The 27,960-nt window shown below is 40.8% G+C and overlaps 1 protein-coding gene across 6 annotated transcripts; it reads left to right on the top strand.

Annotated features, from left to right (window-relative positions):
* Window positions 1-27,728, top strand: CFAP36 (cilia and flagella associated protein 36). 6 transcript variants are annotated; one of them, XM_089528882.1, is made up of 11 exons: window positions 4-322; window positions 8,438-8,502; window positions 11,281-11,382; window positions 13,019-13,133; window positions 15,476-15,563; window positions 17,511-17,562; window positions 19,303-19,411; window positions 21,499-21,626; window positions 24,062-24,214; window positions 26,131-26,213; window positions 27,319-27,406. In XM_089528882.1, the coding sequence occupies exons 1-10, from the start codon at window positions 202-204 to the stop codon at window positions 26,182-26,184; spliced, it is 987 nt and encodes a 328-aa protein (XP_089385008.1). In that variant the 5' UTR covers window positions 4-201; the 3' UTR covers window positions 26,185-26,213; window positions 27,319-27,406. The 6 variants fall into 6 exon arrangements, with proteins under 6 accessions (XP_089385009.1, XP_089385005.1, XP_089385008.1 ...); XM_089528881.1 differs by having other exon boundaries at window positions 24,062-24,235; window positions 26,131-26,224; window positions 27,319-27,392; XM_089528880.1 differs by having other exon boundaries at window positions 5-322; window positions 24,062-24,235.
* The last annotated feature ends 232 nt before the right edge of the window (window positions 27,729-27,960 follow it).

Raw genomic sequence — 27,960 nt, 5'->3', positions numbered from 1 at the left:
AGGGTTGCCATAGCGACGGAAGGCCGAACTGGTCCGTCGGCTAGCGACCGGCCAACCTCCGCTCCCCCGCGCATGCGCAGTGCCCTTTCTCCCCCCCCCCGGAAGAAGACGGCAACAGAGGCGCCTCAGAGGCAGCGGCGTCTGCGTCGTCGTCGTTTGTGAGGCAAGCGGCGTCGAAACGGGGAGCGAGGGAGCGATGAGATGGCGGCCGAGGGGGAGGCGGAGGCCGAGGTGGAGTGGGTGGTAGACAGCATCGCCGGCTTCCTCCGGAGCCCCGCCTGGTCCATCCCCATCTTCGAGTTCGTGGAGCAGAAGTGCGAAGGTAAGGAGGAGGGGCAGCGCCGTGCTGCGGCTAACAAGGCCAAGGCGATCCTTGGCTGCGTCGATGGAAGAAGTACAGTCTCTAGGTCCAGGGAAGCAATGCTGCCACTCCGTTCTGCCTTATAGAGGATAGCAAACTGAACTTGTTCCCAGGATTACAGCTCCCTGTTTATGGACCAAACTAGGGCTCCCAAACACTGGTCAGTATAGCAACGCCTTTGACTGTGCCTTGATCCCGAAAGGCTATGAAGGCCCTTAAAGCCAAGGAAGTGCCAAGGCATCTGTGCTCAGGATGGGAACAGAAGAGGGAGAAACAGAATGGCTCCCAGTTGGCAAAAGGTGGCTGCGTCTTGTCACCCGAACTGTTCGGCTTCCATGCAGAAAATGAATGAAGAGCTGGATTGAAAAGGAGGAGGGAAGAGAGGAGGAAGGAGCATCTCTGGCCTTCAGATACAGGGACAAAAACACCACGGAAGGGCAAGGAAGGAAGGAAGGGCAAAAGCAGCCTTGTTACTGAACAGAAAGGAAACAAAAACAATGAATCCAACCGAGATAATGACAAAGTTAAAAGGTTTCTTGTATCTTGGAGCAAACATTGACCAGAATGGGAAACTGCAGTCAAGAACTCAAAACAAGACTATGACTGGGAAGGGTAGTCTGAAGATGTACAGCTGAGCACTAATGTCCAGCCCATTGCATTCCCTGTGACCATGGACGGCTGATGGAAGTGGAGAAGGAGAACATAAACCCATTTGAGATGTGGTGCTGGAGAAGAGATGGGTCTGAGAACAGACCAAGACTGAAAGCTCCCCGGAAGCCAAAATGACTAAACTGAGCCTGTTGTATTTTGGCCACATCTTGAGGAGGCATGGATAATTATAAGGGAGAATGATGCTAGGAACGGTAGAAGGGAGTAGAAAGAGAGGAAGGCCGCATGCCAAATGGCTGGATATAGTTAGGGAGGTTACAGGGCTGAATCAAGGGAGCCTGAGCAGAGCAATGGAGGGGAGAGGGGTCTGGAGGTGGCTGTGAGTCAGGTTGAGTCAAAGCAAGTAAAGACTTAAGGGTTTTATTTCAGCATCAGCTTCTGTGGATTGTGATTCATTTCGGTTGTATCTGCACTGCAGAAATCATCTCATCTGACACCACTTTAACTGCCCCGGCTCAATGCTATCGGATTCTGGGAATTATAGTTTTGTGAGTTTTGTGTTAGCCTTCTCTGTCACAACAAACTACAATTCCCAGGATTCCATAGCATTGAGCCATGGTAGTCGAAGTGGTGCCAAACTGGATTATTTCTGCAGTGCAGATACAGCCTTTCTCAGATGCTTGGATTACAGTATTGTAAGATCATATGCACACACACACACACACATGCGCATACAGACATATACATACACACGCACACACAATTAAATGATTGTGGATTGAGATCAGAATGAAAAAAAGATGGAGGCAATAGCTATTATAATACTATTATAGGTGATGTATATTGAAAGAGCTCCCTTAATTGTCCTAATCCTAAATGGGTCTTTCGAAGTCAGGCTTGCCCCCTCTCTTCCTCTTTGATGCTGTTTTTAAATTAAACATGTTGAATTTGTAAGATTCCTGAGTGGCTGCTAGGAAATGAAAATGGTTACATTGTAAGAGAAATGTATTTTGTAGGATCCAGTTAAGGATCCTCTTGATTCCTTTGGGGACATATGGTTTATTTTCCTTCTCCGAGATTAGTACACATAGAATTATAGGCCCCAGATGCATAATTAATGATTCCTTTTGAAGTTAATGAAATGGAAACATGCTGAACTATGGCTATATTGTGGCCATTTTCCATACTGTTTTGGGTATCTTGAGTACATGAGGAAGAGGCTTAGGGGTCCACGTTGGGTCTGATGAAAGTGATGCTCTCCATAATGCCATCTATTGCCCTTTCACTCAAGGATCCAGCAGCTGCACAAGAGTTGTGGGAATTCGCTTGTAGTGTAGGTGTATTTGGCCTAAAAAATCTAAGGGCACCAATGCCTTTAGAAGCTGAGCAGAGTCAGCCCTGGGTAGCAATAGAGTGGGAGACTGCCAATCAGCGTCAGGCTATATTTCAGAGGAAGCAATTAGCAAAACCATGGCTGAGTCTTTCCTTGCCTATGAAGACACATGAAATTCATGGGGTCTCCATAAGTTGACAGGCGACTTGAAGGCGCACACATACGCTCACAGACACACCTATTTGTCTGTAATTCAGTGAAATTCGCCTTCTCCCCCAAATTCTATGCCAATTTAATACCTGCAAGATACATAATCTTTCTACACTTTTTCCTTTTCTAGCACAAAAATATGAAGCTGCTTTTTAGCTTTATGGAGTACAGTTTGCCCTCCACATTTGCAGCTTTGACTTTTGCAGGTGTGATTATTTGAGGTTTCGATTAATATGTTCTCTCTAGCACAACTCTGCCAGAGGTTGACCATAGGTTTATTCCCTGCTGCTGGTTTTCTCTTTGCTGTTTTTCATCACTGTTTTGTTGAATCACTGTTTACTGTGTTTTGTATTTTCAGCAAATTCTATTCCATGCAGAGAATTGTGGTCAGTGGCTGACAGTGTTTTCTCAGAATAGTAATAAATGGTAGACGGAGAATGGTTTTCCACCCCCATCCCCTGGTGCTTTCTTTTAAATTATTTGGTGGAATGTGGCTGTTCATGTGTCAGTCATCTGCTGGACATTGCCCATGCCATCAGTGGTCACAAATGATTTCAGTCTAAAGCTTGTGACATCTTCAGTAACCTGTTTAAAAAAACCTGTAACCTCTTTGTTTAAGCATTTTCTTACTGTCCATGTGGGCTAATCTCATGCTGAAAAAGGGGTGTCCCTTCTTCACCTCCAAATCATGTATCTCCTGTTCTGTGTTTTTACCATATTGCAAAAAAGATGCTATAATGCACTGACAGAGTTCATGCTTTGCATGTAGGAAGTTCTGTGTTCAGTTTTTGTGTAGGATCTTATGTAGTATGGAAGCTAAGAAAGATCTACCTCTGTCCCTGAAAAGCCAGTCAGAGTTTTCCCCAATCTTCTAGATATTTTGAACAGTAACTTGTGTATATCATTCCACTATCGGATGTGTTAGCAGGAACTGATAGGGATTTGTAGTCCAAAAATGTCAGGAGAATATCACCTGAGGGAAGTCTGTTACTGATATAGTTCACCAGTGATTTCCATATGAGGCAGTATATAAAAATATTTTTCTTCCACACTTGGTGACACTGACCTGCTCTGTATGACAGTTTCCCTTATACAGTATCTGTGTGCTATTGAGTGTGCTTTTCAGCATTTTGTAGCAAAAGCCCTATCAAATGCACATGCTGCCCCGGTATTATTGTAACGAGAAACCATGGTTTCTTGTTGCATGAATAGTATATGAGCCTTGAGCTCTTATACTCTGCCTCCTCTTTTTGCTCGCTGGAGAAGGGGGTTGAAAGCCTTTGCTTCCCATTTTAAAGAATTCTTTGGAGAAACCACAGTGTTGCTTTTTATGGGTAAACTCTGGTTAAAACAAACCAAGATTTGATACCTTAGTTCATATTTGGTTGATTTTCGTCAAGTTGCGTTTAGGGAAATCACATTGTTCATGTTTGGATGTCACAGAGATCTGACCCATCTCTTCTTCCAAGGTATGAAAAAGCACGAGTGGAGATGGGAAACTGTGTGTGTGAGCATAAAACTTTTGTTCTTAATATTTATTATTATTATTATTATTATTATTATTATATTAACCTTTATTTATAAAGCGCTGTAAATTTACACAGCGCTGTACATACAATCTTTTTAATTGGACGGTTCCCTGCCCTCAGGCTTACAATCTAAAAAGACATGACACAAAAAGAGAAGGGAGGGTTGGTGGGGAAGGGGATGAGGGCCAGCAGTTCTTCTCTACCTCTGAGGCCTGGATCAGGGAGATGGACTGGAGGGAGGGCTTGGGTTCTTAATGGATGGTTAATCATCTTCCATTAAGAAACCAAGATCGTATCTCTTTATATAAACCAAGGTGTGCATTGACAGCTTTCTCACAGTCCCACCATCCTCACAGACATGGTTAGTAAGGATTCGGGAGAGAGCCTTATCCTTGGCTGCTCCCAACATGCAGAACTTTGTTCCACAGAAAGTCCGGTTGGCTCCTTCCCTCCTGTCTTTCTGCTGCCAGACGGAGACATTTTTATTTATTTATTTTATTTGAATTTTAACTATGGAGTTGCAGTGTGTGACATGGTATGCTCTCTCTCTCTCTCTCTCTCTCTCTCTGTGTGTGTGTGTGTGTGTATATATATATATATATATAAACTGTTTTAAATATGTTTTTGTTTTTAGTGTTTTAATCACGTTTTCAATGCTGATGCTTAATTCCTTTATAGCTATTGTAAAAAAAATTTTAGTTGAATATTTTAAAAATTATTGTAAGCCACCTTGTATTCCATTTTGGGAGAAAAGCAGGAATGTAAGTGCAATAAACATATAAAAAATAAAATATGGCTCATTCATGTAATGGGGTTCATTTCTGTGTAAACCAGCTCAGTCTCTCATCTTCAAAAGTTATCATGTGTGATGTCTTTATTGGGGATGTTGCGTCTCATTACATACACCTGAAATTCCCCACTTTGGGGGGGGGGGGTTGGGCATATTGACCATTTTTCAAATGGATGCACACATGCACTTAATGACTTGTGTGTGTGTGTAAGGGAGAGATAAGTCTTGGAGTGTCAGGAATGTATTTCCTTTTTTTTCATACAAAAGGAAAATATGGAGGGAGAGGAGAGAGACAAAGAGAGAAAGTGAAGTGGGAGATTAATAGAGAGAAAAGCTGTGGAGATAGAAAGAAAAAAATAAGTGAGGAAGACAAATTGTGAGAGAAACAGATCTTCACACACAAAGGAGCCAAACAGCATAGGGATGAGGTGTGTGATGACATGTATGTACCCATGAAACCACTATATTTGTTGTGATCAGTGGTGTGAGACTGAAAGTCAGGCCTTTACTTAGATGTTCGAGTAACTGTTTGTATATGATGTGAAAAGGGCTGATGTGAAAGTGTAAAGGCAGGATTATTGCTGAACATAAAGAAAACAAAAATAATGACCATGGAGGAGCTGCGTAAATTCAACTTAGACAGTGAGGAAATCAAAATAGTTAAAGAGTTCCTGTACCTTGGATCAAGTATTGATCAGAATGGAGACTGCAATCAAGAAATCAGAAAAAGACTGGGAATGTGGAGGGCAGCTATAAAAGAACTAGACAAGATCCTAAAGAGTAAAGATAAACAACTGAGTACTAAAATTAGAATCATCCAAGTCATGGGATTCCTCATCACTCTATACACATGTGAGAACTGGACAGTTAAGAAAGCCAACAGGAAGAAAATCAACTCATTTGAGATGCGATGGTGGGGAAAAGTGCTAAGGATCCCATGGACAGCCAAAAAGCCAAACAAATGGGTTCTAAAGCGATCAAGACAGGACTCTCTCTGGAAACCAAGATGACTAAACTGAGCCTGTCGTACTTTGGACACATCACAAGAAGGCATGACTCATTAGGAAGGACAATAATGCTAGGAAAAATAGAAGGTAGAGAAAATCGCATGCCCGATGGGTAGAGTCATCGGACCTGAATCTGCAGGACCTAAGCAGAGCAAGAGAGGACAGGGGTCTTGGAGATGTCTCACCCACAGGGTCAGCATGAGCTGGGGGCCTCGGGACCAGTTCAAGGGCAGTTAACAATGTGTATATGATGTGAAAATGACAGACTCTAGTCTGTAAATAATATGATGTAATCTGATTTCCTTGTTCAGCTTATTCAGAATATTCCAACTGTGTTATATTTTGGAATTAAATGAAGTTTGCAGCAATATTGTACTCTGGTTATTTGGTTTAAAGGTCATACAACAATGAAATACTACATTAGCCACTCAGAGAAGAAAGTAAGGGGTATGTTGAATTGTGTAGACTAGAAGATTGTGGAGAACCTGGGGCACTGGTGGTACAGTAGTTAAATGTCAGTGCTGCAGCCACGGTTGTGAGTTCGATCCCAGGCAAGGCTCCAAGGCCAACTCAGCCTTCCAGCCTTTCGTAGGTCAGTAAAATGAGTAGCCAGCTTGTTGGGGGCAATTGGCTTACAGACTGTAAACCACTTAGGGAGTGCTGAGTGCACTGATAAACGGTATAGAAATGTACATGCTATATTGCTAATGCTATAACACAATAATTTGGGAATTGTTGCTTATATACTTATTTATTGATTTAGAGTATTTATTATTTTCTCTTCAGCCACAAAGGATCTCAGGGCACCTTACAGAAGATAATTAAGTAGACAATTCTCTGCCCCTCAGGCTTACAGTCTAAAAAGACAAGACACAAAAGAGAAGAAAGGAATGGCAGTGGGGAAGGGGAGCAAGTGAAGGAGGTACTGCTGGTTCTTCTCTCCCTCCAAGACCAGGGCAGTGGCATTTGGAATGAAGGGCGGATCCTTCTTCCTCTGTGGCTAGGCATGGCGGAGCTATGCCTGCCTCGCCTTTATCTCTCTCTGAGAATTAAGCTGGAGGGAGAGTCTTTGACAAAATTCCCCATGATATTCTTGCAAACAAGCTTGTAAAATGTGGGCTAGACAAAGTAACTGTTACATGGATTTGTAATTGGTTGACCGGCCGAACCCAAAGGGTGCTCAGCAATGGCTCCTTTTCATCCTGGAGAGAAGTGACCAGTGGGGTCCCACAGGGCTCTGTCCTGGGCCCAGTGCTATTCAACATCTTTATCAATGATTTGGAGGACAAAATTGGGGGCATACTTATCAAATTTGCAGATGACACCAAATTAGGAGGAGTAGCTAATACCCCAGAGGACAGGATCAAGATTCAAAATGACCCGAACAGACTAGAAAACTGGGCCAAAGCTAACAAAATGAAATTCAACAGGGAGAAATGTAAGGTACTGCACTTAGGGCGGAAAAATGAAATGCACAGATATAGGATGGGGGACACCTGGCTGAGCAAGACTACATGTGAAAGTGATCTAGGAGTCCAAGTAGACCATAACACGAACATGAGTCAACAATGTGATGAGGCAGCTAGCAAGGCCAATGTGATTTTAGGCTGCATCAATAGAAGTATAGTGTCTAGATCAAGGGAAGTAATAGTGCCACTCTATTCTGCTTTGGTCAGGCCCCACCTGGAATATTGCGTCCGGTTCTGGGCACCATAATTCAAAAAGGACATTGAGAAACTGGAGCGTGACCAAAGGAGGGTGACTAAAATTGTGTAGGGTCTGGAAACCATGTCCTATGAGGAACAACTTAGGGAGCTGGGGATGTTTAGCCTGGAGAAGAGTAGGTTAAGAGGTGATATGATAGCCCTGTTTAAATATTTGAAAGGAAGTCATATTGAGGAGGGGGCAAGCTTGTTTTCTGCTGCTCCAGAGAACAGGACCGGGAACAATGGATGCAAACTACAGGAAAAGAGATTCCAGCTCAACATTAGGAGGAACTTCCTGACAGTAAGGGCTGTTCGACAGTGGAACACACTCCCTTGGAGTGTGCTGGAGTCTCCTTCCATAGAGGTCTTCAAACAGAGGCTGGATGGCCATCTGTCGGGGATGCTTTGATTTGGATTTCCTGCATGGCACAGGGTTGGACTGGATGGCCCTTGCTGTCTCTTCCAACTCTATGATTCTATGATTCTAGGGCCTTTGGGGCTAGGCATGATGGAGTTGCTGTGCCTGCTGCTTCTCCCCTTCTGAGGCCAGCATGGTAGCAGTTAAGATGAGCAGTTACGTTGTGTGCTTCCAAATCATTTTTGACTTATGCTGACCCTAAGGGTTTTTCTCAGCAAGTTTCTGCAGAAGGGGTTTGCCACTGCTGTCCTCTGAGCCTGAGAGAGTGTGACTTGCCCAGTGGGAAATAAAACACAATAATTTGCAACTTAGGAAATACCGATTGGTGGACCCATCTGGTGACATATTTTGGTTTAGATAAATCTCACCCTGCTAGGAATGTAATTTGAAGTTATTTTGAGATGCAGAATATTTTGGAATGATTTTTGCAAAGTTTTTACATTTGAAAGGAAAACAAACTTGTTGTCTTTTCAGTTTTTGATGACGAAGAAGAAAGCAAGTTATCTTACACTGAGATTCATCAGGAATATAAAGCTTTGGTGAGCAGCTTACTTGCAATTACTTGATCTGTAGATAAGTGTGTTCTGCTGATGTAGAAATATCTTGTGCATCTGTTGCAGCATTTAGTAGATTTCTGTTGCAGTTTATGAAAGTTAGGTGGCTAGTGATTCATTATGCAAGGTTGATTTACTGCATGTCTGCAGTGATGTAAATACAACCAAAAGCAGCTGTGCTACATTCTTTTCCATCTTTTTTCCAACTCAGTAAAGGATTCTGTAGCAACCCTGTTCTTTCCAAATATTAACATTATTATGATTAGTTCTTGCTTATTGGAGAAAATTGCTATCAGTAATTGATATTAAAGGTGACATACTGGGACTAAGCCATTGCTTACTTTAACATCATATTTAACTGACCATTCTAGTAGGCTGAAGCAGAAGGAGAAGAAATGGGAAGCCCTGCTGAACAATTAATTGCTTTCTATCCCTTCCCTTCCATTCACTTGCCATTTCATTTTGGCTGAAATGAGTAGGATAAAAATCCTTCAAATAAAGAAAAAAAATCACCTTAAATTAGCAATAATCCTATCAACCCAGGTCTTGATATTTCAAACTCTACAGAATTTCTAAAGAGTGGTATGTAGCCATCACTGTTGACCAGATAATACTATGGGGTGACTTTGCATCAGCTTCAGGGACTGTTAAGAGGCTTATTAGATTTTTCAACAGGAATCTTATTCTTAACATCAGCACTTTCCCCTCCTTAGATTATGTTTTGGAGTTGCTTGACTGCCGTTTTCATATTTAACAAAAATGAGAAATGGGTACAGTCATCTTCAGATTGTAGAATTCTGGATTACATTTCCTATTACTTGCTTTTAAAACTTGGATGGGTAGGGATCACAGTTGTGCCAAAAGACAATTTTGCTACAAAATCTATCATTTTCTGCTATCCAGCTGGAATGTCCAGTCCCACTATAATAACACAGTAACAGTAAGATGGTTGAAGGCACAGCATAGGGTCTGGTAGCTGTTTGAATGTCTGGCAGCTTTAGATCTGCCAGGTTGTGCTGCAGCTTTAAATATGCAGAAGCTGGATTCCATATTCTTATTTTTTTCACCATAGCTGGAGAAGACACTTGAAATGTGTGATATATGAATAATACCCTTTCTACTGCCAACCCTTTAATTTAACCAGCTGGTAGGGTGTTGCTAAAAATTGGGACCCATGTCTGTAGGTTATAAATTTACATTAATTGGCTATATTTTTAATCTGTGTATGAAAATTTAGAAATAATGAGGCTATAAATTTCATAGGCGGGAAAGCCAGCCAATTAATTTGCCATTGGAGTATCTCAGATAAATTGTGTACTAATTTGCACTGCATCCCAGATTGTTCCAAGCAACAATTCCTTCTCAAATATAATTAATCTGTAATATTGTGAGAACGTGCAAGAAAGAGTAGGGATTCTTTTTGATCTCATAGGCCCTATACCAGTGGTTCCCAACCTTCCTAATGCCGTGACCCTTTAATACAGTTCCTCATATTGTGGTGACCCAAACCCATGAAATTATTTTTGTTGCTACTTCATAACTGTAATTAAATAGGTGTTTTCCAATGGTCTTAGGCGACCCCCATGAAAGGGTCATTCGACCCCCAAAGGGGTCCCAACCCACTGGTTGGGAACCACTGCCCTATACAGACAGGCAAAAATAAAGCTGCTTCGGGTCACTTTGGAGGTATGCTGTTTAAATGATGCATGTGTCCTAAGAGTTGGAAGCTGTGCCAAAGCTGCGCTCTAGTCCTTAGGACTGGAGTGTGGCTTTGGTGTGGCTTCTGGCCTCTTAGGCGGCATGCATCATTTAAACAGCATACCTCCAAAGTGACCCGAAGCAGCTTTATTTTGGCCTTTCTGTATGGGGCCATAATTATTTTTCATGGCCACTTTCAGACATAAGAGAACTCAGTAATGAGTTCAGCATTTCATAGTCTTTTAATAAAACACAATGATTTTTGCCTTCAAACCCTTTGTGGTTTGCCCTTCCCTCTGTACTTTTAATACATCATTCTCTGAGGCATTCACTTTCATGCATCACCTCTTGAGCCCCATGAAGATCTAAAGCAATTTCATACTTTCTGCCTCATTGCCTCTTATAGTACCATCTTTAAAAAAAATTCTTCATTCAAATTTCTTCTGAAAACCCACTTTTTTCATAACACCTTTGACAGTGTTATCTCCTGATTCTTCTTCTGTTATGGTGGAATTTAACTGAATCCATGTTGAATTGTAGATTGTAACCACCTCTTCTATTTTGTAAAGTGTCTTGCTTGATTGAGGATGGTATATAAATACTATTATTTGTTATTGAGAAATCAAGTAAAATGATAGTAGCAAACTAAATTAAACATATATGTTTTATATCATGACAGCTTCATGATATAAATTTTGTGGTTGATTTCTATCTTTATGGGCAGAAAGTGTTTTGTTGTTGTGTGCCTTGAAGTAATTTTCAATTCAGGGAGACCCTAAGGTGAGCCATGGGGTTTTCTTGGAAGATTTGTTCAGAAGAGGAACTGTGATTTGCCCAAGGTCACCCAGTGGGTTTCCATGGCCCAGTGGAGATTTGAAACCTCATCTCCAGAGTCATATTCCAAAACCACTACACTGTGTTGGATCTCAGAAGGCATGATTACTTATTTTTATGACAATTTATAGCTTCCTGTACCCTTTTTGCTAAATAAAAGAAATAATGTGCAAGGCTGTGGAGAATCCTTGATAGATGATGGTAGAGGATAATTTTTCTATTATTTTGCAGGTTGAAAAGCTGTTAGAAAGTTACCTTAAAGAAGTTGGAATTAATGAAGACAAATTCCAGGAAGCTTGCATGTCTCCTCTTGCCAAAACCCGTACCTCACAGGTAGATACTCTTAACAAATTTGTATGTCTGTACACTAAATAGCATGGTTCAGAATGCACACTTTCAGCACACATACAAATGTAAATCCACAGTTATAGGACTAAACGTTATGAACATAGATGATTTGATCTGAAACTTCACAGTTAAGCACAAACTGCCTGATGAAAATACAGAACTAGTGTGTAATTTCTCCTGGACTTAATCCCCTCCCCTGCTGCCATCCCCTTTCCTTGTGTGTGGTGTCTTTAGATTGTAAATTTACAAATTACCAATTTGTAAGCTGCTCTGAGAGCATTTCTGAAGAGGGGGTATAAATACAACAAACAAACACAGTGGACCCTTTCTATCTGCAAGGGTTTGGTTCTGCCCCCACATCCTGCGGATGGCAAAAAATGTGGATGGTTATAGCACATATTATTCAGTGGCAATGATGTCTGTGTGCATGTGCTGCCATTGAGTAAAAGAGGGCCTAGTGATCTGTAGGTGGTCAAATCTGTGGATTGCCAGCCTGTTCGTAGGAATGGTCCATTATTTGTTTAAATATGTAGGCCAATTGATACTCAGCTTCCCTTGAAAATTGGAGTAAAAATGAAATCGCAGTGGAAAATTAATAATGGAAATGACATCAAAATTTTTCTTTGGTTGGGTTCAGTTGCCATGTTCTCTCTCCCCCCCCCCCCCAACTGAACTGGCAGTTAATACAGTAATTTGCTCAGGTAGTGAGTTTGCATGTAATAATAAGTCATAATACAGAATTATATGCATAAACAGGAAAGTGCCTCCAGAAAGCAGTGGATTAGAGCACTGTACTTTTCCCTCCTCGTGGACCGTTGGTAGGAGGCTAGGAAAAGAACTCAATTCTGTTTCTTTTTCATAGACCCCTGACTTGTCATTGCATATGAAATAGGAATTGTGGTTTAAAATAACTATTGTTTGCTAAAGTAGATCATAAAAGCAATGCAGGGGTTTAAAGTTGGTTTCTTTTATTGATAATTGTTAGTTTTATTTGTTTCTGGAAATATGCACTTTAGTCTCATACCACTTCCTTGTTAATAGGGGGAGTGGAAACTGTGACTTATGGATGGCTTGTTGCCCTTGAAGGTCTCCTGTGCAGCCTCTTGGACTTTCTGGGTCTTCCTCATCTTATAAAAAATTGGGAATGGGTTATTTCATACTAAGTTTTCCTAGTCTGCTAACCAGTGGTCATTTTAATGCCAAGCCTTCTGTTGACACTTCTGCCCCTGAAACAGTGGCATAAGTATTCAGGCTAAGACTGACATACCACCAGCATGCTTGTTGGATCTAGATCCATAATCATTTATAGTTAAACTCTAGATGTAAGTGTGCATATATATCTCCCCTTAAGCAAGGCTATATGGTTTTTCTAGACAATAGTATTGGGGAGACTTGGGGAACAATAAAATCTTATGGATGTCTACTTGGTCCTGCTTGCTCCCAGATAAATGGCTTTGGGATTATAGTCTTGGCGTTTGTGTACAGTAACAGTTTTAAAGATTTTAACATGCCTTTCTCAGTATGTGTACATTATTGCAATAATATTGGAGATGAGTCTATATTGAATTGATCGTAGTATGAATTTGTTGATGCTGTAAAATTAAACACTACTTCCATACAGGCCATTTTGCAACCAGTACTGGCAGCAGAAGACTTCAGATTGTTTAAAGAAATGATGGTCCAGAAAAACATTGAAATGCAGTTGCAAGCCATTAGAATAATCCAAGAAAGAAATGGTAAGAAGTTGTCAATGAAAAGTATTAATTTCATCATTTGTTATGAGGAGGCCATATTTCAGTTTTTTATAAAGACATGGAACTTCAGTGGGCTCAATGAAGTGTGAGCAAGAATGTGAGACAGGTGAAAAAAAGAATTTCATTAAAGAGGGAAAATACATAGGGCCATGATGCCAGAAAAAAGAAGAAGAAATGAAGAAAAGACAAGGAAGAGTCAAGGAGGCAGCAAAAGACCAGAAGAAAGAGGTAATGGACAGGATTCTGAAGAATGTGGACAGGATTCTTAGAGAGGTTAGAGCCACCACATGTGTTCTAGATTCTTGCTCTTCCTGGTCTATTTAAAAAGCTAGTGGGGGACTGACTGAGTCAGTACAGGGAGTGGTTCATGCCTTGCTAAAACAAGGCAGAGTTACAGCTTGCCTGAAGGAGGCTGTTATAAAACCAGTACTAAAAAGTCATCCCTGGCTCCCACTGTTTTGGATAATTTATCCGCCAGTCTCTACCATTCCATTTTTAGGCATGGCTCTGGAATTTGTGGTGGCTTCTCAGCTCCAGGGGTTTCTGGATGAAATGGATTATCCAGATCTATTTCAGTATGGTTTCAGGCCTGGTTAAAGGACAGAGACAACTTTGGTCACCTTGGTGGATGGCCTATGCCAGGAGCTAGACAGAGGGAGTGTCCCTGTTGGTTCTGTTGAATTTCTTGGTGGCTTTCGATACCATTGACCAGTGTATCCTTCTGGGTCGCCTTGCTGGGATGGGACCTGGGGGCACTGTTTTACAGTGGTTTTGTTCTTTCCTGGAGGGGTGAACCCAGATGGTGGTACTGGAGGACTCCTGTTCGACCCCTTACTGTTGGCCTATGGGGTCCCTCGGGGTTGGTTCTATCCCCCATGCTATTTAATATATCCATGAAATGGCCCGGAGTTTTGGGGTTTGGTGGCATTAGTATGCAAATGTCACCCAATTCCTTTCCAGCACAAGCCAAGTAAACTGTTTTGGTCCTAAACTGGATCAGCAATGCTCCGGATGAGAGCAAACAAACTGAAACTAATCCAGAAACTAACCCACCAAGATGGAGGTGCTTCTGGTCAGTTGAAAGGCAAATCGTGGAATAGGGATTCAACATGTACTGTATGGGGTTATGCTCCCGCAGCCAGCTGTTCCCATTCCTTGAGACATTGGATCTAGCCATGGCGCCATGCCTTAGTTATATCCTGGATGGATTACTGTAATGTATTCTACATGGGGTGCCTTTCAAGAGTGTTCAGAAACTTCAACTGCTCCAAAAAACTGCAGTGGGATTATTAATAGGTACTGGCTACAGGGAGCATACAACTCCGTTGTTGTAACAGCGCCATTGACTGCGGGTCCATTCCTGGGCACAATTCAAAAGGCTGTTTTTGACCTTTAAATCCATACACAGCTCACATCAAAGTTATTTGAAGGATGGCATTCCTCCCTTACAAACCAGCTTGTTCTCTGAGATCTGCTGTTGTGGTCCTTCTCTTTGTCCCTCCTCCCTCATCTGGTGGGAGAAGGCTTTCTGAGTGGCTGCCCCCAGGCTTTGGAACTCCCTTCCAAGAGAAATTGGGCTGACACTGTTCCTACTTTTTGCAGACAAGCAAATATTCCAATAGGCATTTGATGAGTGATTATAAGGCAAATCTTACCCACTTGCTGGATCATAGAATCGTAGCGTTGGAAGAGACCACAAGGGCCATCCAGTCCAACCCCCTGCCATGCAGGAAATCCAAATCAAAGCATCCCTGACAGATGGCCATCCAGCCTCTGTTTAAAGACCTCCAAGGAAGGAGACTCTATCACCTTCCGTGGAATCTTGCTATTGTTGTGCTGGTGTGTGGGTGGGTTAATTGATACATGTTTTAACCTGGTTTTATTTTTTCTGATTGTTTAATTGTGTTTTAACTTTTGTATCTTGGGGATTTTAACCATCTTTTTCTTAATCTTTTTAAGCCACTTTGAATTTGGGGAATTTGGGGGAAAGGCAGGATAAAAATAAATATTATTATTATAATAATAAAAGGTTCTGTCCATTAGCTGATGATAAAACTGTCTGTAGAGGCTTGAGTTTTCAAGTCCTTTATTTCTATATCCATGTGCCAGGGTTTTTGCTAGCAGAGGTCCTCTATTTTTCAAAAATGTAGGCCCATGATGATCCCGTGGAATGAGTAAAAAACTATGCTCTGTATTTACTGCCAATATGCAGAATTGGATTTAAAAAATCATCTCAGACAGAACAGGTCAGGCTTCATCTGCAGAAGACTGCCTCCTCTTCCTCCTCTATCCCAATCTGTTACCTTTTTTTCCCCCTTGCACAGGTGTTCTTCCTGACTGTTTGACTGATGGGTCTGATGCATACACTGAAATTGAAGAAGAAGAAATGAAAATACTAAGGGAAGTTCTTAGGTAAAATAAGTTTTCTGTTCGATTTCTGTCTGGATCTGACTATAGACATCTTTCTGAAAGGCATAATGCAAGATGTCAAAGATGTGCAAAATGCTCAGTTATTAGCAGATATTCAGTATGTCTAGTGACTATTCTATGCCATAATATGATGCTGCAAGCAATTAATCACCCGATTGGGCTTGTGGGCATGGCATTTTTGATACCGAAGAAGCTTTCTTCTTCTGTGTTGAACGATTAGCATAATAAATATTTGAATAGTGGAATCACCTTTTTTTTCTTTAGGCATTGCTCTCAAGTAGCATTTGCTACATGTTTACAAGAAGAACCACGATGTTTCAGTCCTTCCTCAGATTTTTTTAATTGTTTGTTTCTGAAGCCATAATTAGACTGTGTGCAAGACTTTTAATGAGTAAATGTTGATAAGACATACCTAGGCTATTCTTGGCTCTTCGGAAGAAAATTATAAGCAGAAGGCTGCTTTTCCTCCATGTTTTCCCTGAACAACCTCTCTTTTATGTTGGAATCATTCTGAATGGAGCAAGGTGTGGTTGGGATTTCTGAAAGCTGGAGGTACCTTTTCCCCTAGCCTCTGCTGCCACAGCCCAGTCCATTCAGAAAGGTTTCCAACCTCCATGAGAAGCTTTTTGTGGCTGGGTTAAGAGGTTGCCAGAATGAAAAGATGAGAAATTCACAATCTGCTGATGTGCTTTTTGGGATCCAATGTAAAATGCTTCTTTCATATATTATAATAAATCTGTGAATGAAAAAGAAAAAGAGAAATTGAAGATTAAGATCAGATTTGAGTTTAAATGTTGCTTGTACTTGGCTGAATTTGTGTTCAGTTTTGAATCTTGTCCAAATGATTATTTCTTCAGGTACAAACCACTCCATAATTGCTATGTAGTCTGTTTCTGATCTGACCAGACTTTTTAATTGAGTTGGTGTGTTGAAAAAATTGAGGGATACATTCTGGTTGTTTATAATTTTGGCTGCTTTGACAGATTTAGCCATGTAAGGACTGCAGTCCTGTGTGACTCATGTGAGTAAGTTTCATTGAAATAAAGAGACTTTACTTTTGAGTAAGATTGCCTCTGGGCTTGAAACCTTTCTTTTCTATTCTGCATCCATTTTGTACAGGGTGCCATAGGCATATGTAGAATAGAGGAGGAGCCATTGAGAGAGAATAAATCCCCATCAACAGCGTATTTATTTATTTCACTGAGCTTGCCACATCTTGCTCATGTTCCTTCCTCACTCCCCTTGCCTCTCCCTCTCTACATTTTGTTGCTCTCCACTTTTGCCTATACTGTATTAGATTGTATGTTCCTGGGAGACAAGGACTTTTTCTGTACTCATGAAGCCCTGTAAATCACCTTAGAGACTAATGTGGCTACATAAAGAAAAACATTTAAAAAATTCGGATATTGTAAGCAAATACTAATTGATTTTCATCTTTATATGTTAAACATAGTTCTGCAGCCAGAACAGAATGGGAATGAAAACTTCCCCCAATTCTGTCTCTTGGAATCACTGAGAAATTCTTATATTCTCTTCTGGCTCTTCCCTGGCTATGTATGAGAAGTTCTGGATCTGCATAGATGCACTGTGTAAACTCCCAAACAGAGCAGCTGGTGCATGTGCATCAGTGGTATAACATGGATGTGGAATAGTTCACTTCTGGCATCAGTGCTGGTCACAATTCAAGTAGAGTGAATTGCCCAGCTCCTTCGCAGGAATTTGGCAACTTGACAAATAAGGGAATAAGTGATGCTGTTGAACCTAAAATAGCCCTTGATATTTTGTGGGCTTTTCATGAGAACATGAAGGGAATTTACAGCAGGAAGGTCCCTAAGGAGCATGATTGGGAAGACAGTATGCCATTTTGAATTACTTTTGACTTGGAGGTAGCTAAAGAATAGTGATTCACTGAATGTACCTGTTTTTCAGGAAGTCTAAGGAAGAATACGACCTAGAGCAAGAAAGGAAAATAACTAAAGAGGTATGTTAAAGTTCAGCTGATATTTTTTGGTAACACCATTATGCTTTTAAATAGGTCTGTAAATTCTAACACAACTGCTTTTCAGAAGGCCTTTCTGGCTTAATAAAATAACCAATACTGTCTTGTTTGAAATACTATTTGTTTGGCACACACAGTTTCCTTTTCTTCTTTGCTTTGTGTGTGTGTGTGTGCAGTTGATCAAATTTATACGATTGGTGAACAATTATCATATTACTTAGTGGACAGTTGAGGAAGCTGACAGTCCAAATAGAAGCAGCACCTACATTTTGTCAAATGGGAAAATTAGATGGGAGATATGTGGTGTTGTAATGGAGGAGCTGGTCGTTGAGTCAGCAGTGCTGTACAGCACCAACAATGCAAAGTGTCAGGCACCAGATTTCCAGAATAAGCCCTTAAGTGGTCACCTCATCTGCTGCCACTAGTGACTCTGGTAGCTGGGACTTGCGGAGGAGAAGACCCTATGTCACACAGGCAATACCTGGCCTATGCACCACATGCAGCCCATCTCTCTAAAGGCCAGTGTGATAGAAAAGATTTTTTTTTAAAAAAATGTTTCACCTTTTCCCCAATAAGGGATCAAAAGTGGATTCCATAAATATTGGTTGAAACCATGCCATCTATCCCTTAGTTGTATATCGTGACACCAGCTTTGCTAGAAAACAGGTATAGAATGTATGGGGTTTTTAATGGTGTCTGGAATGGAGTTTTTATTTAAACATTTATACTAGGTGTGGGGAACTAAGAGTCCTCCAAGTATTTTCTACTTCAGCCTGTATAATCTCTTGTTATACTGGGGGGGCAGGTGGGAATTGAATTCTAGAACATCTGTTGGTTCATAGTGCTTTATACCTTGGGAAAGGTTCCCAAGGTTAGATTAATAGAATAAAACCATCCTTGCTCTCAGGTATATAATCGCAAAAAAACACAACAGTGAAGGAAAACTGGGTGGTGAGGGAAAAGCAAAGCAGACAAACTCAGGGGCGGAACAGATGGGCAGGAGAAACCAGCTTGAACCTGCTTTTTCCAAAAGTAATTCAAAATGCCACTGTCCACACTGGCTGCTCCCAAGGCAGCCTGAATGCACATGGCCCGACTGCACGGACCAGCGTCAAGCCATGCCGCTTGGCAAGTGTTTTTTTTGGTCCCTTCCTCACCATCCATGTGCACAAACACATTGCTGGCAACCGCTTGCTGCCTAGATGTCATCCCATGGGACGGCCACCCCTTTTCGGCCACACAGTTATACCTGTGGTTCTCCACTGGTACAGGGCATGAGTTCTCAGTGTTTATACACTTCTTACAATTATCGGTTTTAAAGAAAATGGTATTCACAGTTCCATAAGAGACTGTGCTGACGTTTCTTTTAGTTGTTGCTCTTACAATCTAGGGCTTTATTGGAAACTGGAAGCTCAAGAAACCCAGATAATACTATTCTCAGAGTATCCCCTGTTGCTCTTTCTTATGAAGGAATTGGTTTTGATGGCCTTCTGAGGGAGGATTGGCTCAGCCTAGTTGATAAAAACAACCTAAGATTTAGTAGATACCAAGCTATGTTATCTAATCTTGTAAGTTTGTGACAACTTAATTAGGTTCAATGAATATCATTTTTTAAGAATATTTTAAATATTTTCTTGACTGTAAAAAAGTTGTTACTACCTTCGATATACCTGTTACTTGAAATGCATTGCTAGATGCTTGTCTCTTTTTTTGAATGTGCAGTCACATGATAAGCTGAGATCATCTGATGGAGCACACAAATCTCCAGGACATCTCAGCAAAAGTTCAGGACCTAAAGCAGCTCCTGACCTCACTACAAAACTGTCATCAGGTATGATTATTTGCAGATTCCCAGTATACACAGATTAAAAATATACAACATCTTTGTCCTCATTTATTCTGAAACAACGATTTGGATGCTTCAGCCGAATCAATGACCCACATTGTGTATTATATCCTTGAAAATGAGAATGGAAGCTGTTTGGACATTTGTTACAGTAACTGATCAGACCCCAATGTAAAGCAAAATTCACCTGCCCTTTCATTCTTGGAAAAAAATTAAGAGGGTATGTTTTTATATGAGTGAATATACTGCTCCTGGCCTTGTAGTTTTGAATGCATCAGTTGTAAAAGAGAGACTGAGTATCCAGATATATAAAAGATTTATTCCCCATATTAGGAATAAAAAAAATTATTTTCTACATCCTGACATTCAGTCTCTCTTTCACAACTGACTCCCTGGATATTTCCTCTTCCTGTTATTTTAGTAGTTTTGTACACCTCAGAAAGGAAAGGAGGAGATTGGGCAGTGGTAGGGGCTGGGTATAGCAGCTGTATCAGCTATGGAGTAATTCCAATTTTTAACACTAGATTTTCTCAAAGAGAAGACTGCTTTATGAGTGAGTTGGATTTCCTCTCTAGAGCCACAAAATCTTCTGTATAGTGTGCCCGCACCAAGCCATTTGTGGATTTGAGTCTCTGTGGACGGCTAGCCTTAGTTTTTGCTCTGGCATGCCCTGGCACAGGCGGGAGTACATACCTATTGCAAACAGTGGGACTTGAGGTCCCATGTTTTTTGCCATCTGTGGGGGGATCCGGAATGGATCCTCCACGGATACCAAAGGCCCAATGTATATATTTGTCAGAGAGCAGTGTGTATAAGTCTACTAAGCACATCACAAGCTAAGTTAGGTTAATGACTTGTTAGATGTTCTATTAGAGATGTTCTATTACCTCAGATTAATAGAGGTCTAAAAAATGTGTGCAAAATGGAAGATTGTACTAGAAACATAGAACATGTGTGCAAGATGGGAGATTGTACTAGAAACATCTACATCTTATACTGAATTAGATCAGTGGCTCATCTATATTTGTATTCAGATTATCACATCTGACTGGCACAGTTCTCCACAGTTTCAGGCAGGATTCTTTCCTTGCCCTACCTGGAGATCCCAAATATTCTCTTTCACCCAAGTACTAATAATGCCTGGTATTGTTTATCTTTCAAGACCAGATGAGATCGGGAGTGTTCAGGCTGGTATATATTTTGTTAAATAGGCCAAGAGTTACTAGTCAGCAATTTCTTATAAACTCAAATTTATTAATTGCAGGCTTGTTGCTGATTTTTTTTTTCAAATGTAAAGTTGTAATTGTAGATGTTCAGTCCAGTAGAAAGCTGGCTTTTGGTTTGGGGTCTCGGAGTACTCTGGTATAGACTTATTTTGTGGCCTTGAGCAAGTACAATGCGCCCGTGTCATACGTGGGTTTCAGCATATGTTGAAAGTTGCGCACCGGAAGAGGCAATGGTGCGCATGCCACACACGCCACACCGCAGGCACGGTCCCCATTGTTTTCAATGGGGCTCCACTATACACAGTATTTCCCTTATGCGGGTGAGTCCAGAATGGATCCCTTGCATAAGGGAAGGGCACACTGAAATTATTTCTTTCTTAGCTTACAGCTGTAAAATGGAGAAAAAAGTAGTAAATTTTGTGATATGAATAATGTTTGCAAAACTTACTTGACAAAACTTTAGCAATATTTAATAATAATAATAATAATAATAATAATAATAATTTGTTTTATTTATATACCGCTATTCCAAAGATCATAGCGGTGAACAGCAAGTAAGCTAATTAGCAAGTAAGCTAATTTGACCCCAACAGTCTGGGTACTCATTTTAGCGACCTCGGAAGGATGCAAGCCTGAGTCGAGCTTGGGCCCTTTTGCTGGTCTTGAACTCGCAACCTTGTGGTTTCGAGTGAATGGCTGCAGTACAGGCATTTAACCACTGCACCACCAGGGCTTTGATTAATCTTTGATTAAAGCCATTTAAAGTGTAAAGATTTTAGATCTTAGATTTTTACTCATCTAATGAACAAGTGATATATTTCTCTCTTGCTTTCCATGTAAATTTAGGTACAGACACAAAACGACGAGATTTACCAGCCCAGGAACTGTCTGCCAAAACAAAGGAAGACAGTGGCAAGAAAGCAGCTGGGAATGGTTCGGAATGCATAGCAAAGCAGGCAGGGGTTGAAGGATGTGTAAGTTGAATGCTCACCATTTAAAATAAACGTGAACTAACACCACATTGTAGCTAATATATAAAATTGGATCACCTTTTAGTACTTTGTCATAGTTTTGTGTAGTTTGGTTCACTGAAATTCTTTCTCTAGAGTACCTTTAAGATTAGGCATGCTGATGCAATAGGTAAAAATTGCAAACAAGATATAAATAGTGCAAGATACATGGGAAGGAGAGAGCAGGGAAAAGGCTGAGATAGGAGATCACTTACATGCCAGAATGGAAATGTAATTTTTTATTTATATGTACTAACCCGGGGGCTCCTTTACATCTACATGTGTGAATTGGGGGGTGTACATAGCCTAGTGGACACGGGGAGAATCATAGACTTTGAAAAAGACCTTAACGGCCATCTAGTCTAACCCCCTGACATTCAGGAACACACAGTCAAATCACTCTCAACAGATGGCCATCTAACCTCTATTTAAAAACCTCCAAAGAAGGAGATTTCTCCAGACCTAGGGGCAACATGTTCCACTGTTGAACAGCTCTTACTGTAAGAAAGTTCTTCCTAATGTTTAGGTGGAATCTCTTTTCCTGTAACCTGAATCCATAGCTCCATGTCCTAGTCTCCAGAACAGCAGAAAACAAGCTTGCTCCATCTTCAATATGACACCCCTTCAAATATTTAAACTTCAAACCCTCTCTTCACCAGCTTAAACATACCCACAGCTGCTCCTCACAAGGCTTGGTTTCTAGACCTTTCACCGTTTTGAGGGTCACCCTCTAGACATGTTCCAGCTTGTCCACATTCTTGAATTATGGTCTAAACTACTTGTAACCAATATGTCTTTAGAAATTGCCTTGATTTAATTTTTCATTTCTATGTTGCTAATTTGGTGCTAATAGGATTTAAATTAGAAGTTCATTTAACAGCGTTGCATGCTTCTATTTCAGAATGCCTATGAATTGATTTAAAATGCATATCACAAATGATTATCTAGAGCCATTTCAAACTGGTTGCAGGAGTTGAGACTGCCATGGTCACCTTAGTCAATGATCTCCATCTGGGCATCGCCAGGGGAAGTGTGACCCTTCTGATGCTCTTGGACATCTCAGCGGCATTCGAAACCATAGACCATGGTATCCTTCTGGAAAGCCTGAGGGAGTTAGGTATTGGGGGCAGTGGTTCCATTCCTACCTTTTGGGCAGATTCCAGATGGTGATGCTGGGGGACAGCTGCTCTTCCAAGAGAGATCTGACATCTGGCATCCCTCCGGGTGCCATTCTGTCCCCCATGCTTTTCAACATTGACATGAAGCCGCTGGGAGAGATCATCCGGAGACATCAGTATGCTGAAGACACCCAAATTTATTTCTCTATGACCCCAACTATTGCAGTGACTAGGGATGGCATCTCTCCTCTGAATGTCTGTCTTGTATCGGTAATGGGCTGGATGAGGGAAAACAAACTCAGACTGAATCCAGAGAAAATGGAGGTACTCGCAATAAGTACTCCAAGTCCAGGGATGGAGTTTTGTCACCCAGTCCTGGATGGGGTCACACTTCCCCTAGAGGACGAGGTTCGCAGTTTGGGAGTACTCCTGGATCCGTCCTTACAATTGACATCCCAAATAGATGTGATGGCCAAGAGTGCTTGGTATCAGCTTCGGTTGATACGCCAACTGCGTCCCTACCTGGACCGAAAGTACCTTGAAGCAGTAGTACTTGCACTGGTAATCTCTCGGTTAGATTTCTGCAATGCGCTCTACTTGGGGCTACCCTTGTACCAAATTTGGAAACTTCAATTGGTTCAAAATGCAGCAGCCAGATTGGTCACTGGAACATCTAGGTTTGACCATATAACACCAATACTGAAATCTCTTCACTGGCTGCCAATTAGCTTCCGGGTGCAGTACAAGGTGTTGGTTATTACCTTTAAAGCCCTACATGGCTCAGGCCCAAGTTACTAGCAGGAGCACTTCTCCCTACATAATCCGCCCCGCACTCTTAGAACATCTGTGAAGTTCTTACTAGAATATTATAATACCAGGTTAATTACAACTTCACATAAGGCATTCACTGCCGCGACCCCAAGATTATGGAGTGACGTACTGGAAGAGATCCGTCTCATTACTACTACCTTAGAGGCCTTTAAGAAGGCACTCAAAACGGATCTCTTCCGGTGGGCTTATCCACTGAATTCCATATAAAAAGGTTACGACGACTGCTCTTCCTTGACTGATTGTTGGCTAATGGATGAATTGTAATTTTTAGAGAACTAATAGGAATTCTTGGTGTTAGTATTTTATTGTTGTATTGATTGTAAATTGTACTAAGTCTCTTTTAATGTTGTAATCCCGCCTCAATCCGTGGGAGAGGCGGGAGGTATAAATAAACTATATTATTATTATTATTATTATTATTATTTAAAACAAACTTTTTAATTTTACCAGAAATTATCTGAACTTGGAGCACAAGAGCTCAGGGAACGTGAAGATTACCTAAAGCAGAAACGAGACTCACTGAAGGCTTTAAAGAAGGAGTCAAAAAATAATACACCACCACAGAGTGCAGAACAGAAAGAAGAACTGTTAGCTGCTCAAGAGGCGAGAGATGATGGAATGAAGGTTTTGTTGGCTTGAATTATTTCTGTGTGGACAGTTTTGTTTTGATCAGTCTACCTGGCAATAATACAATGCACAGTGTTGCGCTCCCCATGCACAGTCCCAGTTAGATAATTCGAATAGTACCTTTTGGTGACAATGTGCAGAGAAGGCAATGGGGACAGAACTCAGTGCAGGGCAGTTCATCTGTATTCAAAGCTTCTTAATCAGGGATAAGTTCAGATTCCTACATAGCTAAGCATATGCATCCAGTCACGTATGATGCCTAGCTGATAACTGAGGACAAAAGAGTAAAGAAAACAACATTGATAAATAGAATTGTGCACTTCTTCATTGATAAATCGAATTGTGAACTTCTTATGATTAGTATTTTTTCTGTAGTGGATGGCGACATGTGGGAACTCTACAGGCAGGACTTATGCAAACAAGATATCTATATGCTTCACTGTGTGGGAGACCCTGTAACTTTTAAAGACAGAAGCAAATTAACAAGTGAGCAGAGTGCAGCCCTCCAAATGAAATTGAACTGTGCTTCCCATCAGTTTTAGTAAGCATAGCCTGTGGTAGGCATGGCAGTCCAAACTTGGAGGGCTAGCCTTTGTTCTCCTGAGACCTGTGGAGAAGTGTGAGATGTCGCTTAGGTGCTGGTTGGTTTGTTCCTTTTGTGCAATGGATGAAGAATATCCTAAACAACTTGGATAGATGTATTTTGCTGTAGGTATGGCTGCTCTTTATGACAGCTATGTGTGGTGTAGGTTTTACAGAAGAGTGCTGTGAATAATGTTACCCAAGTTATATCATGTTTGGTTTAAATGTTATATTCAAACACATACAAAGCTTCAAGTGAAATATTTTATTGGTATATAATAGAAAGAAAATATTATATATTTGTATTTAACAAAAATGACTACACCAGAAAAAGAACTGTTCTTTTAGAACACATACCCTGCACTTAAAAATCATAGAAGAGAGCACAAGGACTATTCAGCCCAATGCCCTGCCATGCAGGGATACACAATAAAGGCACCCCTGACCAATGGCCATCCAGCCTATGCTTAAAAATCTCCAAAGGAGATTCCACCACTTTTTAAGGGAGCATCTTGTACTGCTGAATAGTTCTTACTGTCAGGAAATTCCACCTAATGTTGAGGTGCAATCTCTTACTTGATGTATCATACCTGATAATGATATTTCAGAAGTGGCTACAGTGTGGCAGCCAGAAATTGAATTTAGAAGAATGAAAACAGATGCATTACATATAATGGCCTTCAGGGTCTGCATGTGTCCTCTCTTTGAGAAAGCAGGAGAGGAGGAATGGTTGCAATTACAGTATGGGATTTTATTTAATTTCAAACTGAAGGAGTCTCCTAACACAAGGACATGCTGCATGGTCAAGAAAAGAATATGTGAAGTTTGGGCTGTCTTCCCATTGTTCAAACTTGATGATTCAGCTAGTCTCCTTTGACACTGTGAACTTGCCTAACAGAATACAGATGGAATCATAGAGTTTGAAGAGACCACAAGGACCATCCAGTCCAACCCCCTGCCATGCAGGAACTCTCAATAAAAGCATACCCTGTAAAGGGAAGAGCTTCCTCAAAAGAAAACAAAAATCAGGTTAATGGACTGTTGTGGTCTCTCAACCCACAGCCCGATAAGCTTGGATCACTCAGAGCTGGAGCTGAAATGTTCAATGAGAGGGATCCTCAAGGTAGATAACTCCTTATGGTGGTAGTGGTGGTATTCTTAGTCTTATTATTTCTTACCTGCCTCTCCTCATGGATTGAGGGGAGGTACAACAATAATTAACAAACAACACATATCAATTTAAAAAGACAAATAAGATTTATAGATACTAAAATAATCCACACTTGAAATCTATCATTTAAAATTCACAGTTTAAAAATCATCTGGATAAGCCGGCAGGTCATTCCACAGTCGAGGGACGATGACACTGAGTTACAAGAATGTCCTGACAGAGGTAGGCAACTGGTAGGTGCTGAGGGACTACACTTGGCTTCAGGGTTCACACTTTTTTTACTCACTTCCTCATATCTCATAGGAGATATGGGAGTAATTTCACCACCTGTAGAGTGCCTGGAGGGCTTTTATAACAAGTTTTCCTGCTTAGATTCACTGGTGGTTTGTTTCAGGACATGAGTGTCTCAAACTGTCTTGGAGGGACTGTATGTGGCCCACAAGCCACACTGTCCCTTTGGCAAATATTACCTGAGTTGCTAGAATACTGGAATGAAATGTGGTTTACAATGTAGAGAGTGCAATGCTGCAAGTCACCTAGTGCTGTGGAATTCACTTCCTTGGATTTTATAGTCACAGGGATGTCAATGAAGAAAGGTCAAAAGGAGAGGGATGACGAGGGTTCATATGTGGTTGTATTACTGTATATACTTAACTGTAAATCAAGAAAATTATGCCCTAAAATTGACCCTGGGTCAAAGTATATATGGGTCAATACACTAGTACTGCTTAGAAAGGTCCCAAAACAAGCAAGCCTGATGCCTCTGTGTGTGTGTGTGTGTGTGTGTGTGTGTGAGAGAGAGAGAGAGAGAGACGGGGGGTGGGGTTCCCAGTCCGATTTGCAAGCCTCCTCTTCCCAGAGAAAAAAACTCCCCATTTAACTCCACTTGCTTCTCTCTCCAGTCTGATTTGCAAGCCTCCTCTTCCCATGGAAGAAACACCTCATTTAACACTGTTTCTCAATCTGATGTTAAAACCTCTTCTTCAACACCTGGGAATCAGTATTAGGTGGTCGGGAGAGGTCCCAGAGAAGGAGAAGGAGGGATGGAAGTGGTACTTCCCCCTTTCCATCCTTTGTTATAGCCCCCTAAGTTGTACACTTGACTTAACCATGGTTCATCTCAAAATTCATGATTTTGACCCTGAACCCTTCCCTCGACTTATACATGAGGTCGATTTGATAAATGGTAAGTCTACAATATAAGCTATTTTTGTGTTTTTGTTTTTTGGCAAGCCATCCTGCTGAAAAATCTGATTGAACTCAATGGGACTTAAGTCTGAGTAGCCATAGATAATTGTAGCTTAATATTCTAAATTTTTATTTTTAGGGAATGACAGAAGAAGAAGAGCAAAGTTTGTTAAGGAAGAGACTCCTTGCAGCAAAACTAAAAGAAGAAGTTATTAATAAACGATAGTTTAAAAGAAGATGCTTCTAAGAAGTTGATGATACTTAGTATATATTTAACCATGAACTGAATTCTTTGCTCACAAGCAGTCCTATATATTTACTTGATTTTATATGTTGCAAATGTTATTTTTCTTTTCCTTTTTTTAAAAAATAGATTGCAAAGTAATGATTTATTTTTAGAATGATTTTCTTCATAGACGTGATAGTTTCATCACCCAGTATAGTTTATAATTTCCAGTATGTACTGATGGATGATTCTATGCTACTTTTGTTTGGTATAATATGAATTTGAGTATTTGTTTCAGAAATAATATCTTTATTTACAGCTCAGCATTAAAGTGGTTGCACTTTTAACTTTAAGCAGTGAGTATCAAGCCTATCATGTGTAAAGTGCAGTGAATATCAAGCCTATCATGTGTAAAGCCAATTCACACAGTAGCCAAGAAGTGAGTAAAGCTCACAGTCACACACTCCTGCAAGAAGCTCTAAGTGGCCCTGTTTTTCCACTATCCATACAAAAGAGGAAAGTATGGTATCCTTGCACATTACAGGTACAAGTAAG

The sequence above is a fragment of the Sceloporus occidentalis genome, unplaced genomic scaffold, assembly GCF_023333645.1.
Source record: "Sceloporus occidentalis isolate IW3139 unplaced genomic scaffold, rSceOcc1.0.p SCAF_6, whole genome shotgun sequence".
Taxonomy (NCBI): domain Eukaryota; kingdom Metazoa; phylum Chordata; class Lepidosauria; order Squamata; family Phrynosomatidae; genus Sceloporus; species Sceloporus occidentalis.
Note: the sequence above shows the minus strand (reverse complement) of the source record. Positions and strands in the feature narration are given on the sequence as shown.

Bases quoted from the DNA above. Each gene is read 5' to 3' on its own strand.
- CFAP36 (XM_089528877.1), top strand. From the start codon at position 202: ATGGCGGCCGAGGGGGAGGCGGAGGCCGAGGTGGAGTGGGTGGTAGAC. The intron at 8,503-11,280 runs GTGAGCAGCTTA...ATTATTTTGCAG, and splicing joins ATCAGGAATATAAAGCTTTG to GTTGAAAAGCTGTTAGAAAG. The intron at 24,236-27,318 runs GTTTTGTTGGCT...TTTTATTTTTAG, and splicing joins CGAGAGATGATGGAATGAAG to GGAATGACAGAAGAAGAAGA.